The 18,446-nt window shown below is 37.3% G+C and overlaps 1 protein-coding gene across 32 annotated transcripts in view; it reads left to right on the top strand.

Annotated features, from left to right (window-relative positions):
* The window catches only part of NRXN1 (neurexin 1), a 1,076,640-nt gene that overhangs the window by 475,289 nt on the left and 582,905 nt on the right, over positions 1-18,446 (top strand). For 26 of the 32 annotated variants that reach the window (XM_084793840.1, XM_084793827.1, XM_084793825.1 and 23 more), the window contains 3 exons: positions 6,248-6,631; positions 12,411-12,614; positions 15,103-15,129. In XM_084793840.1, the coding sequence (XP_084649966.1) occupies positions 6,248-6,631; positions 12,411-12,614; positions 15,103-15,129 (615 nt within the window). The remainder of the gene's footprint in view (positions 1-6,247; positions 6,632-12,410; positions 12,615-15,102; positions 15,130-18,446) is intronic. The other 6 variants (XM_084793855.1, XM_084793838.1, XM_084793828.1 and 3 more) reach the window with 1 other exon arrangement.

Here is an 18,446-nt window from a genome sequence, read left to right as displayed (position 1 = left end):
ATTCTTACCAAGCCTATTCAGATGTGAATCCACTTAGAGTGAGCATGCCCAGTGTCAGAAAGCTGTCAACACCAGCCAAGTAACACTCCACAGCAACTGAATGCTGCTTTGCAGCAGTTGCTCAGGTTTTGTGCGGCACCCGCAGGGAGAGTTACTGAAGTTTGTCAGGAAATTCCCTATCTCCTAAGCTGAGAGCTGACATAGCTACTTCATTTTATTTTCAGTTTGAGAGGTACGAGCAGGCTAGTTTTGTTCGCCAGTGTTTCAACTGCCATTCTCACCTGTCCTATATGTGTGCCCCATCTGCTCTTTCTCTCCCTTTACTAGGTATTAGGCTTTCAAACATTTGTTCTAATTTTTTTTATATACATGTCTTATTCCTTAAGTCCACAGATCAAAGGTAAATTCAAGTAAAATTTTAAAAAATGTTTAAAAAAGACAGTTAAGATGATTTTTTAAAAAATTTTCCAACATTTTAGTTATTTATCTACATCCTTCATGTGGTGACATTAAAAGCTTCAGAAAACCATAAACAAATATAAAACTGCCCTCACCAGCCATGGTCCTCCCCCAAATACCTGTGGGTAATAACTTAGGGTTTTGTCACTTATTACCAAGTTTGGGTTTATTACTAGAGTAGATTTGGAAAATTTATAATTTTTAAAAATCCAAGTCTTTTGTTATTCAATTACAGAAAGATAGGATTAACATTAACTTCAAGCTATATGATGCAGGTATTCTGTTAATTACTCAGAATGAACCTTTAGTGATAATCTTGTCAAACCTCGTAGTTTCCATAAAGCCTACGGGGAGGCTTATGAATCAAACTATTTAGCTAAATTTGCCAGCTAGTTACGTGAAAATCTGGACCTTGAATATCAGTTTCCTCCTGCCAGACAAAAGCATTTTCTGCCATGGAATGTTATTTACTAACCCTTCCTTCTAGCAATTTAAACTTTTATAGTAATTTAAAACTTGAGACTGCATTAGCATATTTAAAATCTCACCTCCTTCATCTGTTTCTATTCACCCTATAGGCTAATTATGGAAATACAATAGCCAAGAAAAATATAAATAAGAGAGAAAGCAAATAGAAAATTATGAAAACCATACAAAATTACAAAGTTGATGATCACTTTTATAACAAAAAGCTGCTTTCAGCAGATTTTTTTATTTATGTACAAGTTACATGAAAAATGAATTTTCCCTTAAGCTTTGGGATATTCTTATATAAATATTACTTTATTGACTGGCTGACTTTTAATCCCTTCTCCTATGCTATTAGACCATCAGGCTTAAACGCCAATGTCATGAATATGTTTTGCACATTATGCTGCTGTAATATACACATATCCCAGTAATAAGCTGCAGTTGTGATTTTTCAAGAACTGAGTGCTTTGGGTTCTTATGTACTGAGTCATGAAGCTCTTGTCAAAATAAATCCTTATATGTGGCCACCTTCCACAAGTTTCAATTACTGGCATATGATAGTATTTCTGTAAACTATTGATTTGATGTACTAGACACCTCTAGTGCAATTATTGTGGAAGAATACCATAGATTGCGTAACACTCAAGGACTTTTGTATTTCAATTTTCCTGTGCTCATATGATGGATTTGCTGAAATGGCTTAAACTAATTTGAATTCTGTGATGATTCTGTTGTTTAGCTCCTTGATTCATATCTATAGTGAAGTCATTAAGAGGTTTCACAACTGAGAAAACATATCTGTCTACTTCAGTGGCCTTCACACATGTGTAAATTGTGCAAACATGTGCAAACATCTATTTGAGCTTTTGCCCCAGCAATGGAATCTGTTTTTAATTTACAACTTTAATTTCAATTTCACAATTTTAATCGTTCAAAAAAAATTCAAAATATACAAATAATTCTTTTCAACTCAACATCTATGCTTTCTGTTTCCTTACTATGTCTTTCAGAGATATTCCTGATATATGAGGCCATATAGATTGACCTTGCATAGAATAGACTGGTTTTGGTTTTTAGTCATACAGGATTTTGATTGTAGAATGCTCAGTGAACATCCAGTGCACATATTTGCCCATTATCTCTTTTCTGCTTGAACCTGGACCAATTAACATTCCACACATTGGATTATTTTTTCATAGAGATGGAATTGTCCCCTTCTATTTTTTTCTCTCATATTCATTGTGTGTCTATTCCCTGGGAACTCAAAAATCAATATTCAAAGGAAAAGAAGAATGTGGAGAAGATACTCAATGATAGTCTCACAAGCAGGTTTTTCTGAACTGTGTTTCCAACTCATTCATTCTAAAATTCAGTTGATGATCCAGCATTTGTTTTAGCAACTGAATATAATACAACAAATACCAGGGTAATGAGATGCAATAGAATTCAACATTTTTGTTAATGTTTTGTTTCAGTGTGTGTGTGTGTGTGTGTGTGTGTGTGTGTGTGTGTGTGTGTGCATGCGCACACACACTTGCGTGAGATGTGTGTGTATGGTGTGTTTTGTGTGTGCCTATATGTGTGGTGTGTGTATGTGTGTGTGCATTTGGTATGGGTATGTGTGTGCACTGGGTGTAAGAGTTCCCTATAGGTGTAAGAGTAAACCATGATTTTATTTATAAACTGTTATCAGCAAATGGAGGCCTTGAAGTCCACTGTTGGTAGGGCTACTGGTTCTTTAGGGCTACAGAAGGAGGAAGAATGGGAATGTGGCCACTGGCAAGTTGGTTGCTGTTGACCATGGCTGTCCTAACACCCATGCATGTATGGGTAACACTACCTGAACTTCGGGAGTTATAAATGTGAGAATAAAATAAGGAGGACATGAAATTAGTATAGAGACAAAGTAGGAGGCACCATTATGCAATTTACAATATTTTCTTTATTCTTTTTGGGGGGTTGTTTGTTTGTTTGAGGTAGTGTTTCTCTGTGTAGCTCTGGCTATCCTGGATCTCACTCTGTAAAACAGGCTGGTCTCAAACACAAAGATCTGCTTGCCTGCTGGGATTATAGGTGTGTGATTCCACTGCCCAGTTAAGTTTGCAGTGTCTTCTAAAAATAAGTACAAATACTACAACTTCACTACTACAAAAGTTTTTTTTTTTAATATTTGTACTACTTTCCTTAACACTTTGTTCAAAGCAGGCATTCAAACGCCATAAAGAGCACGTGACTGGGAGACAGAGGTTCTGCATTTTCACTGTTAGGTTAAGCATCTGTGATTGCCTTACGTGCCTCGCACATGCTTTGTCTCTCATAGCGCAGACATGGGAGGCCGGTGAGAGGGCTGAGAAGTTAAGAGCATTTGGTGTGAAAGCATGAAGACTGAGCACTAATATAACAAGATGGGTGTGGTCTCTTGTATTCCTTTGACCCCAGGAGTGGATGGATGGGGGTGGGGGTGGGGCAGGGCAACTCTTGAGGCTGGCTGGCTATCAGCCTAACTGAAAAGAACAAGCTCCTGCCTCACTGAGAAACTATGATGCAAAGGAATAAAGTGGAGCATTAGAGAGGAGTACACAAATGTTCTACTTTGGCCCCCACATACATGCACAGCATACGCAACATATACATAAGACACATAAATAACATTCTTGGTCTCTGTCTATTTCCCTGTGTCTCTGTCTCTCTATCTCTATCTTTTTTCACACATACACACAAACATCCCCACTCTAGGCCCAATGAGTGTTCTTGACGTAATATGGAGGAATCAATTCCTGTGCTTCAGAAATGGCCAAAAATTCTCCTTATTTGAGAACTGTCACAGACTGATTAAAAGAAATTTAGTTTTCCCCACTGCTTAGTAATCTTCTTGAGCTGAATTAAGTTTGTTCAATAAAAAAATAGGAATTTGGGCAACAGGCATTTTATATACCCCCATTCTCATCATAGGGTTTCATTGTTTACTAAGTTCTATTTCCAAATAGATTCCTCTCAATTCCATACCTATATTTTTATCAAATCCTCTTTCTATAAAGAGTTCTTGAAGTTGTCCATTGCTTTCCACATCTTCCATTTTTTGTCTTGTCATCAAGATGTACTTTCTTCAGCTTAAAACTCACATTAACTGCTTCACAGAATAGGGCCCATGGATGCATTTGTTAGGTATTCTTTTTTTAATGACTGTAGTGACCTTTATATTAGATGTGAGCTTCCTCCCCTCAATATTATGCATCTCATTTTCCAAAATCACTTTTATTATATTTTTAAATTAATATTATATAAATCTGAGATGGTTCTAAATGAGAATTTTCTTCTAAACGTTGCCACAGATGAGAAGAATATAAAGTAGCGCCTTGTCTAGTTTCTCCTTTTAGATAGCCTCCATCAAAAATCCCCTCCATTCCCTTTCCTGGCAAGACCAAAATAGCAATGTCGGTGTGTTTCCCTTGGGAGCTTTCCCACTACTTTCTGTGAAAGTCTAGGGAGACAAATGTCCTCCTAATGAATTGGACACCATGGCAGTCTCTGTCAGTGGCTCCCATGCCCTTCTCCTTCAAAAAGACATATCCCTTTATGAAGCTCAGCTTGAGATGGGCCCTGCTGCCAGGATTTAAAATACTCCTGGGCACAGAGTGGGGACCAGCAGCCTAGCATTCATAGTTAAGTGCATATGTTCACTTGGGGAAAGCCCTGGGCCTGGGTTTCTGCATGCTCGAGAGAATTGCACTGGAGTTAGCTATTGTGTGACCCTCTTGTCCCTGTCTCTGCTCTTTCTCTGTCCCTGTCTCTGCTCTGCCTTTGCCTCCCCGCCCCGCGCCGTATGTGTGTGTGTGTGTGTGTGTGTGTGTGTAGTGTGTGTATGTCTGACTGTCTGTCTGTCTGTCTGTCTGTCTGTCTGTCTGTCTGTCTTTCTGTCTCTCTCCCACTTCAGTCCTTCTGTCTCCTCCTCTCTCTTTTTCATTTCATTGTAATTTAAACTCAAAATATAAACTTAGTAGTAATATGATAATGGGACCTTGTGATGTCCTATGAATATAATTTGCATCATAAAGATAAAAGCCGTTCTGGTGATAGATTACTGGTAGGAATTTTTATGATCTGACTGTACACATTTAAGGTTTTTTTTTTATCACAAATGTACCTTCTTTAGTCATTCTAATGGATTTCACACTTTCTATAACTCTCAAATATTTCCATGTGAATGAGTAACTGTTCATTTAATACTCCAGGCTTGGATTCCCGTATAATTGTAAATCAATAGATTTTTTTTTTCAGCTTGAAGTGTGAAAAAGGAAACTATTGATTTTGATAAGTGATTTGGTTTAAAGAGAAACAAATTATTTTTCTTGAATCTTTCACCAAAATGTATTACTGAACATTTCTGTGGTGTTTGTTATAATGTAGACCCTGATGTGTCTTGTTAAAACACACAGGTCAGACTTCTATTATGTGATATGTTCACACAGAAGCCCAAACCATAGAAATGAATCCATAGATACATGCACTCTAAGAAGTTTCACTTTGACTTTGAAAATCTTTCAAATAATTACATCCAAACAAAATAAATCAGTTAAAGACAAGGACAAATCATCTTTCCTCATGAATTTATATATATATATATATATATATATATATATATATGTGTGTGTGTGTGTGTGTGTGTGTGTGTGTGTGTGTGTGTGTGTATGTATGTACACACACATATTTTTGAGATAAGATCTTATTCCTTAGTCTTGATTGGTCTGGAACTTACTGTGAAGACAAGGATGGCTTCAAACTCAACAAATCCTGAAAGCAAGCACTAAGCACACAGAGCCAGACTTAATTCTAGAAAATGCTTATTTCATTATTATACGATCACTTAAATTTGAGCTGTTTAAAGTTGACATCCACTATTTGTTGTGTATATACTTTGGTTTTCATGAAATTAAATAGGACCACATTAATTGTAGGTTGTTTTATTCTAAAGCTGCATAATCCCATAAATGATTTGATTATGCTTGGAGGTATCAAACTCTGAAATAAAAACGAATAAGAAATGGCTGTTCATATATGTACATAACAACAATTAATTTCAAAAGAAGAAGCCAAGATTTTGAAACAGGGCAAGTAATGGTATATGGGTGGGTTTTGAGAGAGGGAATAGAAAGAGGAAATGATGTACTTATATTTTAATTTAAAATAATAAAAGAAATTATTAAAATAGAAATGTCTGGCCTTGAGGAGCTCACATTTTACCCTATAAGAGGGACAAATGGATGGCCAGGTCAACTGTGTGCACAAACAACTTCATGTGCTCTTTTGTTTGTAACAGGTACCATTTCTGTCAACACACTGCGCACTCCCTACACGGCTCCTGGTGAGAGCGAGATCCTGGACTTAGACGATGAGTTGTATCTGGGTGGCTTGCCAGAAAACAAGGCTGGCCTTGTCTTCCCCACCGAGGTGTGGACTGCTCTGCTCAACTACGGCTACGTGGGCTGCATCCGGGATCTGTTCATTGATGGCCAGAGCAAAGACATCCGGCAGATGGCGGAAATTCAGAGCACTGCTGGAGTGAAGCCATCCTGCTCACGGGAGACAGCAAAACCGTGCCTTAGCAATCCTTGCAAAAATAATGGCATGTGCAGGGATGGCTGGAACAGATACGTCTGCGATTGCTCTGGAACAGGCTATCTCGGCAGGTCCTGTGAGAGAGGTAGGATTTCAAAATTCTAGCAACTAGTCTCCTGAAGAAGGATTTACTAAATATCTACCACAAGCCTGGGCTGAAACATAACAACTTCTAGTGAAGTAACACATAATGTGAGTCCCCAGACAAGTAACTGAGGAGCCTTGCTCTGAAAGCTCGTTTGAGATGTCTAATCAGCAGCTCAGCAGCTGATGCTTCTTTTGCCCAGTGTTCAACTGACTATGGGATACTTACATGTTTCCTTTTCAGACTTAGCTGATTCTATGCAGTCTCTGAATAGACACACCTCCGAAGAAAATAGCAAGCCGCCTGTTTTTCTCTTCCTTTCCCCCTGTAAGGAGAGGAATGAGTGTTGAAAAAAGAATGAGGGTGATGTCAATGTCTGGTCTAAAGACCGGGCTCACAGAAAAAAATACCAGAACAAACGGTTGCAAGCATGTCCTTCCATCGACCAGGGCTGTAGATGAATGGGTTAGTCACTGTGCTCATTGTCACTTATTTTCTACAGTGAAACTAAAAATCAATATGAAAAAATATCGATGAGTTGCTCCACTGTCCTCTCACAGTGCAAATAGCATTTCTCCCTGAGGTACTCAACCAAATAGCAGGCACTTCTCATGACGCAGGCGCAGTTACTTGTTTGTTTTTTTTTCCCCTGCAACCCTAAAATAGTTCTCAATTAATTCGACCTAAAAGTTCAGAAGGAAAAGATGAGTGTTTATAAAACTCAAAATTAAAATGTGACTTTGAGATTTTTTTTAAATCTTAAAGTAATACTTGGTTGTCACCTTAATTGTTGACACTAATATATATTAACAAAATATCATAATTATATATTAAGCTACGTATCAAAATGATATCACCATTCTGTATGATAGAATTAGGCAGGTCAATAGATCGCTTCTCATCATGTGGACACAACTATTCCTCTTATGGTATTACGTGACTATTGTAACTCCCATGAATTGACATTAGAGCCTACCTATTCCCACAAACTTTAGCGTGTATGAATATACTCTTTATAAATTCCTCTTTGCTGTTTCCTTCCTAATTAGTTTGTTTATTTTGGTTTTGGAAAACTGCCAAGAGAGAGGAATGAATGACATAGCTCACAAAGTAAAATACAGTTAGGCACAATACAAGATTAGCAGATGCGTATGAATTACATTTTTGGTTTTCTTTAATCACTCAGAAAGATGTCGGCTATCCTGATGCCTCATGGTTACATGAAACTAGGGAAAGTGTGTAATTCCACTGTCGTATGGATTACAAAATCCTCCAGTTAAATATGCATGGTGTACCACCCTGTGGCAGTGTTCTGCTACTGCATATGGCAAAATGAAAATAGAAACGATAGCGCTTTCCGAGTCAGAGGGAAAGGGAATATTTGTATACTGCAGCAATCAGAGGTAGAGGTGGAAGGCATATACAGAGTGAAATAAAAATTTAATAGCAAAGATCATCACTGGGATTTAGCATACACTTTAAACTCATGCTTAGCTGGAAATTTCTACGGATCTCTTTGTCTCTATGTTGTTTTTTGAAGATAAAATAATGATATTGTGTTATTCTTGTTCTGGACCACAACGACATATCGTGAGAAGTATTTTCTCTTCCGGATTGATGTTTTACCCACCTGACCTTGCCTCTGCTGGGAGCACGGGTGATATAAGACGGTTGCGAGGCTCTATACCACAGAATATGGCTCCTGTCCAGTTCTCAACTGTGCCTTAGTTCAACCAACACAAGATTGTGCCTAGACCTCTGAATTTCAGAGTCCAGAGGAGCTGTTCAAATGTGTCTCCTCTCAAGATACACTCATACCTCATTAGATTGTTGATCATGAAAGTTGACTGACGATTCTTGGATGAAAAATGATGAAATCTCAGTTGAACATTCAACATAAATTGTTTGAGCATGATTCAGTCTATGCACACTGCACCACACAGAATGACTCTGCAGCTATGCTCAATCCCATGTTATTCAAGCAAAAAATACATTAAAAATATCTATGACTTGAACATGGAGATAAAATTTTATTCTATACATACGATTCTTTAAGAAAGGCTAATACAGAAATGATTCCCTGCTTGGATATTAAATGCTGCATTTTCTTTCTGTGTCATTTTTTAATGCAACAAGTTTTGAAGGTTAGATCGCTTAAAAATTGTTCTCAGAGATAATGTGAAATAAGAGCACTGGTGTAATCAGAGGTCTACCTCATACTTGTTTGTTAAAACTCTAACAGATGGAGGGGCAGATGTCAGAGCAATATAACTTGGCTCTCTGTCTGATTTTAATCGTCGATCACAATATGTGACTGCCTTTCAGAAAAACTAAGCACAGGTGTACACTTTAGGTTGCAACGAGGAATAATGCAGAAAAGCATATTTATCAAACCTAATGATATGGGAGAAGGAGACAGAGAAGACAGGCTTGAAACTGTTTTTATCCCCCACTGGGAAGCAATGTCTTGGAATTATCCTTCTAAAGGACTCTTTTTTTTGATGATCTAAATGATAAAATAATTTTTGCAAATGTTAAAAGATTCTGCCAAACAGCATAACCTTCAAATGTCAGAATGTTGTCTAACATTTATTTGGCAGCTCTACACTTCAACCTTGTGCATTTTCCATTTCTTGCCTAATTAAACATCAACTCTAATTATGAGGACTCATTTAGACTTTCAGTTGTCATTTATCAACAAGTTACGTTCACATTGAGAATTGTTTGAAGCGGCACACGGGGGCACTCGAGTTTTATTACTTTACTATTATGCCTTTCCTGAAGCTTTTTGGAGGATAGTGAAGGCTAATGAGATGGGTTTTTCTTACTCTGGATTGTATTTCATAATGTATTTATAACTAGATGTTAATTATGTATTTTTATAAAGATGCATTCTCAACTTAGTTTTCAAATTGAACAATTATTAAAGAAAAATCAATTTATTTAAAATATGGTTATTATGTAATAGAGTAATGTGTAATTAAGTAGAATAATTCTTAATAAATCTAATCTAATAATAGTTTAGTCCTTTTATCTGTGTGATAGCAAAGTAACAAAGCAATCTATACTGTATTTATTACTTTTATTGAGTTATTTGTTGCTTTGTCTGATTGACCAAACATTATAAAAGGAAAAAATAAGTATCAAATTTCACTTAAAGTTATACCAAAACCCTTTAGAGCCCAGTACTGTTTTATGGTCATGTTTTAATTGTTTCTTAGGCAATTATTACCTGGTAATCTACATTGACTTATGTCTTTTACATGCAGAAACTTCTTATTTAATTTTTAAAACCTTATTATATAAGATAAGGTAATATAAGATCATATTTTATGTTGTCAGCAATTAGCTTTATGACTAAAAGCAGGATATTTGGATCAACAAAACTATTTTCTAGTTTAACCTTCAAATTAAACTTGAATTTTTTTTTTGTCAGACATTACCAAACTCGATGGTTCTGGTAGTACACATAATAAATGCTGTATTTCTCTGGGGAGTGCTTATACAAGCTTTGCATTCACATGCATGGAAGATCTTTCCTGTGCTTTCAGTGTAGATTGCAGTTGCTAATTCAAGATGCGTTTATGATGCCTCAGCTGTGTCTTGCTCAGTGGCTCACTGGAGCCACCGTGGAGAGCGACTGACCTGCTTCCTCAGGCCACGTTCGGAAGGGCAGTCGCAGGTGACAGCACCCAAACAAACAAGACATTACAATTGTAAACAAGATTGATGAAGATCTCATGTGGAATAAGCTGAGGAGGGTGCCATGTTGTCCAGAACATTTCACCCAAATTCAGACTTCCGAGAGAACTGAACAGTAATAGATGTAGGTTGAGAAATTTCCAGATACAGGCACATGTCAGTGCCAATGGCTCAATAATGGGTGGGCCTGGAATGGGTGAAACGGACTCCCTGGGGAGAGAGATGGTAACGGCTGAGGGCAGAGAGACTCCGGCTGCAGTACAAAAACAGAGATGTGGCCTAACCCGAAGACTGCTCTAACAGAGAAACTGTCTCTCTATAAGGATTTAACTGGGCTGCTGTGTGCAGAGAGAAATGGGAGGCATACATATACCACATGGGTAACTATTTTAATGATCTAGGTAAGATAAGAACAGAGAATGAAATAATTTAGCTACAAAGGCAACAAAGGACTGTAATTATAACGTGAAGGTCTGTAAATGTGGACGTAGACAGCGCATAGCAGAGAAAGAGAGAGAGAAGTGCCCGGGGTTGGCCTTGGACAGCAATGGAAACATCACTTCCTGGCATGGATGGGTTGGAGGAGCACATTGGAGAATGTTCATTTGGGAAAAGATGAATTAAGAGAGAGATGCTAATCTATTTTAACTGGAGATGTCAAATAGGCAATAGATGAAGAAGTCTCCTCTCAAAAGGCCTAGGGAAGAGGGCGCATGTGTTGCTGAAGATGCATTAATCCAAAGCTGGACGGAAAAAACAAGTATGGAGGAGAAAGACCTGGAAGCAACATGCAATACTTAGAGAATCAAGTGACACAGTCAAGTACCTGACTGTACTGACTTTCTGAAAGATAAACTTCAAAAGCAGCACTGGAATATAAGTTTAGTAATGAGTACAATTACAGGCGTAGAGCCAACGGCTATGCTGTCAAAAATCCAAGATAATGAGATTTTTCTCAGTTTGTTTTCATTCCAGGTAGTTTTCTCTGTTATTAAATGACATTTTGGATTACCAGAAGCAACAAGAAAGCAACATGACTCACACGTGTTTCCCAGTGTCCCACCACCGTATATTTAACACTGAGGGGTGCTGTTTTTAAGCAGTCTGTCATCAGCAGTTTTGCTACTAATTTCTTCCTATGTTTAAAATAGGGCTGTGATTTCCATCCACCTTAGTTTAGAGACATATCCACAGAAATCCCTAGCCCTAACCCACCCCTACCCCATGTATAGATTTAGAGATGCCTTGGTGGCAATTCAATATTTAGGACACCAATTTGTGCTTATAGATGATGTTTTAAGTTCTTTCTTATTTTCAAAAATACCCAAAACTTTAAATAAGATTATAACTTGAGGTATCTTAAAAAAATTTCCTCATTAAGTACAGTAAAACAGTAGAATCCTAATTGGTTACTTGATGATATGTTGTTGATTTTTATTTTCTTCTTTGGAATATTAGCTTCGATAGAGAGGGTGATTTTGACATTTCAGTAATATTACCATTTTAGAGTAGAGGGTATGGAAAACTATTGATCGTAGCCTCTGTTCCCAATAATTTTCCAGACAGTCCTGGCCTTAGATATCTTCCAGTAACACTCTGTTGTTGTTTTTTTGTTTTGTTTTGTTTTGTTTTGTTTTGGTTTGGTTTGGTTTGGTTTTTGCTCATGAAGAATCAATCAGAGCCAAGGCAAGACTTACAGAATGGTCAGGGCTCTCCTGCCATGCACACATGCATCACTGCAGTGTTTCCAACCAGGCTTGCACTGTAGCTATACAAAATAGCATGAGGTATGCTGTTTATAAGGGAAATGCTCACTAAACATTTATAGCCCCATATGGTCAATGCTATAGCATATGAAATAAGTAGAGAGGGTTTCTCAGTGTTAGTACATACTTGACAAATGAAGAAGTCTCTGCTAGGAAGTCCCTTGCCATTAGAAAACAAAAAAGGCACTTCTGAATGAAATGGACTATTTTACCATTGATATCCTGTCAAGATAACTTTAGGAGACTTCTGTTTCCCAAGTGTGCGTGCAATAGACTAACCAAAACTGAACTGTACACATTTCGTCCCATAGAGGCAACGGTTCTGAGCTATGATGGGAGTATGTTCATGAAAATTCAGCTCCCAGTGGTGATGCACACTGAGGCCGAGGACGTGTCCTTACGGTTCAGATCCCAACGTGCATATGGTATTCTGATGGCAACAACCTCTCGAGACTCAGCTGACACCCTTCGGCTGGAGCTGGATGCAGGGCGTGTGAAACTCACGGTCAATCTAGGTAACAACATGCCTTCAGCCATTAAGCTAACACTTCTCACTTTTTGTTCAGTTTTGCCTGCAAACTTTTTATCAACTAGCCTGTTTGCTATGGAAAGCTAAAACAATTGATTAACGGTTTGGTGGGCATCACTTTTTATGTTCAACATAATTTAGTGTTTTGTGATTCCTACCAACGAGAGTTCGGGGAAGCCCTATAAGTGAGATTAAATTTGAAACATCGAGTTTATAATTCAAAAGACTTCAAGATGCCTCAAGCTTGATTTTTTTCTACTGATGTTCTAATAGGTGATGACACTCTGTCAAAAAAAAAAGTCTACATGTGTTTAGATAACACGCACATGAAATATCTAATTTATGCTTCAATATCTAGACCAACAGTTTTCCCACTTGCTCCATGGGCTTCTCTTTTGAATAGTCATCCTGTGGTCGTCCATCTCTTTTGTTCTGAAGTGCTGTGTGGGACATTCCGCTGCCACTCAGCAATCCACAACCCTTCAATGCCCAAAGTCTGCGGCCCTCAGCAAACAGCCATGAGAACAGTAAGAGCACAGGCTCCTTTACAGAGAGATAATGCTTTCCTGATTAAAGGTACCATCAAAATGGTTGCTACAGTAAAACCTCACCAACCTAGATGAATTATAGAGTTTTCAAAAATTGAAAGAAAAACATTGAATTGTAGATTCTTATAATTTGAGCACTTTATTGTTTTTAAGTTAAACTTTAACCTCAAATTAATATACACTTCAAAATCTTGTGAAGGGATGGGCTTGGAAGTTCAGCTTGAATGGAGATGAAGCATTTCCTTCTGTCGAGATCCCTGTGGCCTAGAATTTCTGCCATCCACCTCTCCTAAAAGCTTGAAGCTAGTTTCCTACTTGAGCTTGGCACTTCAAAATCATCTTTATTTATAGGTTCCTTCCCTAAGAATATCTCTAAAGAAAGTGAAGATTTACTATTGTGCCCAATAAATTTCAATATTATCTTTAAATCCAAATAAGTGAAAATGAATGAGGTTTTACTGTACTTCATAGGAATATTAAATAAACACACACACACACACACACACACACACACACACACAGTCACGAATCTGGAGGGGAAGAAAAACAAATTTTGAAACCATGTAGATTACTTTTTAGAAAGATAATTAGAACAAAACACCATGTGACATTTGTGACAATCCTCCATGCATTTCCAAATTGTGATGGTGAGAATAATATCTCATAAAACACAAAAATAACTCTTGCTAGTTTATTCCATTTAATTACAATCAATTAATATAAACTAAATCAACTTTGTAAATTAAAACACACACACACACACACACACACACACACACACACACACACACTCCTCTTTTATTGTTCCATTATAGTCCCCTCTAGTGGCAATGATAGGTTACTACAATAAAATGTAATAAAAGGCTTAATAGAACAAAGAAGCTGATACCTCAAATCACCTGAAGAGATTCTCACCAGCAAAGCATTCTGTAGAAGGAGTTGTGTATCTGCTGGTCCTTGGCTGTTTGTAACCACTTTTCTGATGCGGTTGACGACACATGACAAACTTAGCTATATGGACACACAATCTAGGTTTATATTTTCCATGTTCCCCAAAGGCCTTAAATAATAAATGGATATCTCTCTCCATAAAATATAAACAGAACATTCCATGTTGTTCTTTAAGAATAACCACATTGTTATTCTGTTTTTATACCTGCTTTCATGTGAAACAAGCATACAAAAGGAAAAATTAGGAATGCAGTGTTAATGGTGACACTCAGTGCACGAAGGTAACATTGGTAGCTCCTGAGAAAGTCCTGCGTGCACCATGGGATGGCTGCTCTGCAGCCACTCTGCTTTCAAAGGCGCCACGTAGCTTTTCCTTTTCTCTTTCTATGAATACAAGGTGTGGAACACACCAGCATCTGGTTACAAACATTTAGTGCTCCAGAACACTAAAACCAAACAAATATACAGAGCAGTACTAGGATGAGAAAAGAATAATTTGAGTTTTTTTCTCCATTTGACTACTGCAGTTGTAAAGAACTCTGTCAGCCTTTGTGGGATATTAGATTTTGGAAGTCCAAGATGTCTGTGCCTAGCTGAGCTTGCATCACACCCCATTGTGACGGAGCACCTTTTACTTTTGCTGAAAATAATAGCATGTTCTTTCACATATGGGGAGATAGTTGCAACCAGTCTAAGCCAAGCATCTTTGACAGTTAACTACTTGTTATCTCACTTAGATTTGTCACCATGTAGCTCTGTTTGAATTGGCCATAGTTTTAAACCTTCTCTTGTTTCCAATGGCACAATTTCATAACAATAAATCTGGGTTCTAGAAGTATATAACTAATAATGATATGGAGTGGCCAAATTTGCATGTGTCTGTCCCCGGAAGGGTGGACTGTAATTTTATTGGATGTCTGCAGCTATTACCTTGAAGGATAAATATTCATTTTTCATCTATTCTTCCCCATCTAGATTGTATCAGGATTAACTGTAATTCCAGTAAGTGCCTATTCAAAATTTTTAAACTGTTCTTCCTCCATTACAATGTAAGCTAGTCAAGGAAAAGAGAGAGTGTGTAAGAAATTACATTTATAAAACTCGTGATCTCACTTTGAAGCATATCAGTCCATCATCTGGGATGTAAAAATTCATTTTATATTTAACCCAGGCAAAGGTTTCTGACTATAGTTCCTACTCTAGTGTGGGAAAGATGTGCACATATTTTTAAACAGAAGGCATATATGTCTCTAGAGGCCATCAGATAATGCATTGATATTTGGTCATATCTTGGAGTCTAGTAGTGTCCTTCATAATTAAATAGAAAAACATATTAAGGGCCTTATTTCCTTCTGTTTCTATTCCTTAATTCAAACACATAACAGAAATGTTCATCTTCTTTTGAGCATTATTAACAATCCTTGTAAATTCTTACAAAGACTGATATAGATACACTGTGTTCTTTACCATTATACATTCTTAAAAAGTCTCTAATCTGAAGACTTCATTCTTGATTATTATGAAAGTTTACATGATGAATTTTTACATCCTTATTATATGTCTACAAAAATAACTAAAACCATTCAAATATTTGATATGCATGCCAAATGATGAATCAGAGAGATGCATGGACTGAGTTTTATTTGAATTTTGATGGAGATCTGAAAGGATGCAAGGACTGTGGTTTTATTTTGAGCCCTAGCATTGAGTAATAAGTAAATCAATTCCAATTCTTCATATGAATATTTAGATTTTTCTTTTCCAGACTTTGCTGACCACATAAAGAGAGCTCTTCCAATGACCACAAATTCATTAGCTATTTAATAAAATGATTTTTAACTAACCTCTAATCTCTCATTGCTGTAGTAAGATTCTGGTCTCTGGCCCTGGAAGAAAGATACCTCTGCATTGGAGAGGCTCCCAAAATATTTTGCCCTGTTTCCAAAAGACAACAACTCATTCTCTGAGGGAAAAACTGCAAAAGAAAACTAGTTTCTCTTCCAAAATGCATATTATTGCATACTCTTGGGTTTGAATACAAACAACTCATATTTGTCCTCATGTGTGGTAATATTTTTAAGCAAAAAAGGTGAGTCTGATAAATCATTGCATAAATATTGAATTTTAAACTACAACCAACCATGCCAACCATTTAAAATATCACAAACTAAATAATTCCAAAAATTACTAATTTCTCTGAGCTTTAACACAAATGTAACTTCAGGTATGAATCCCTACCATTCTCTGGATGCCTTCCTGAAAAGAAAGTTTATAGGTTTTCTAGGTCTGATGCCTGAGTGCCCACAAGTGCAGAGGCAAGGCAAAGTGGAGGCCCACGAAGTACTCTCCTCAAAGGCAGACCTGAGCCTTAATGCAATGATACAATCTACTGATTCCTACTGAGCTGTAGAAAAATCATGTGGGGAAAATATTCTTTTCTAGAGCTCCATTTTATATATTCCTATTATTTTATCTGTATTAAGCACAGAAATAAAGCATTAATTTTTAACTTTATAAAATGAAAATTGTGCACTCTGCCAATTAATGGAATTCACCAAGTCAAATGTGATTCTCTATTTTTTTTAGCTTCAATTACTTATAACATATATTGAATATGTATTAGTTTTCCTAGATCCAATCTTCATTGTCTAATACAAGGCTCTGGTACTACGGACACTTTTTCTCCATACTTTGGATGTTTCATAAAGTATCTTTGAAGACAAAGATTTTCACTGGTTAGTGGTTTTTTCCTTTGGAGTAGTGTAGGTTACACTTGAATACTTGAATTAAATGAGTGGATCGCAAGCTTTCAGTGCACACTTCGACAGGACTGAAAATGCCTTAGCTTGACTGTAGTCAATGGAAGACACACTCAAGAACCAGGTAATGTTCCCACTTTCTTTTCCCTTTGTTTTATTTGGAAAGCAATGGGTAGATGCAGTGAGTTTCATAAAAGTCAACTTTGAGCTTTTCTCTATATCTATATCTAACAACATTCACCTGTTTGACCTGACATGCACTTTTAATTAGAAATAGTTTTGTCTCAGTCTATCTTCAAAGAACAATTTATTGTCTAGATCTTTTGTGAGTCCTAAGCTTACCTGACACTATGAAAATTAATACACATTTACTAAGTCATATTTTCAGTCTTGAAATATTACTATGTAACTCTTCAATCGATACATTTTAAGAAAAAATAATCACAGGCACTTAATATACTGTAACAACCAAAGTTTTTTCACACATTGATGACTTACAGTCTATGCTGTTCAGATTAAATAGAAGCCATGTAAGGTGCATTTCTGTCCATTTACTTAAAATTCCTCTGGCATCTGTACAGTATTCCCTTTACATCCCCCTTTCCCAAGTTTATAATTTCTGCCTTTGATCAGAAGGAGAAAATATGTCAGTGTCACATTTTCCAATCTGACACTGAAACTTGGTGAGGAGAGGAGAGGAGCTGTGCATTTTCAGCTCTTCCCAGCAAGAGACCCCCGGCATGTTACTTTACCTCTCCCACCTTACAAGTCTCCGTTCCTCCCTAGAGCCTTGTGTAACAGACACCCCGGGTTTCTGCTGGGAGAGGACAGAATTAAATCCCAAGGACTGCCTTGGTCACATCCCTTGTGGCCATCATTTTAATGTTTTGAACGTTTAGATGGTAAAAGAAGTGTCACTGTCACACCTTTGCTGGTATCAGCATGGAAATGTGTTTGCTATCTACAACTTAGAATTAGAATATGGTCAGTCTTTGGGCTGAAAGTCAAACATGAGCATCTATCTATTGATCTCCACTGTCCTCTGCTGCAGATAAAGGGGCAGGAAGATCATCCTTTCTTTAGTTCCTACATTGAGAAAAACATACATCGTTGTGTCAGTCACTTTTCTGTTGTGATGAGCACCATGACCATGAGCAACTTGTAGAGAGTAGAAGTTATTTGGGCTTGCAGCTCCTCAGGAATGAGTCCATTGCGATAGGGAAACATGAGAGCAAGCCGCAAAGATGGCAAACCAAACAGGACTCTGACAGGAGAGCTGGCATCTTCACACACAGAGTGAATTGAACTGGCAGGAAGCTTTAAGCTCGCCAAACCAGTCCCCAGTGACATACTTTCTCCACCAAGACCACAGCTCCCATAATTGCTCAAATACTGCCAACAAATGGGAACCAAGTGTTCAGATGCCTGAGAGTGAGGAGGGGCACTTCCAATTCAAATGTGCAACTCTATCATTGCAAGTCCAGAAGCAGTTCTATTGCTCCTTTCAATACTTTTTGTTTCTCCATACTATCGACATAATTACAGATATTCTTCTTATCT

This window comes from Acomys minous (assembly GCF_964271855.1).
Source record: "Acomys minous genome assembly, chromosome: 8".
NCBI lineage: Eukaryota > Metazoa > Chordata > Mammalia > Rodentia > Muridae > Acomys > Acomys minous.
This window is presented reverse-complemented; position numbering and strand designations above follow the sequence as displayed.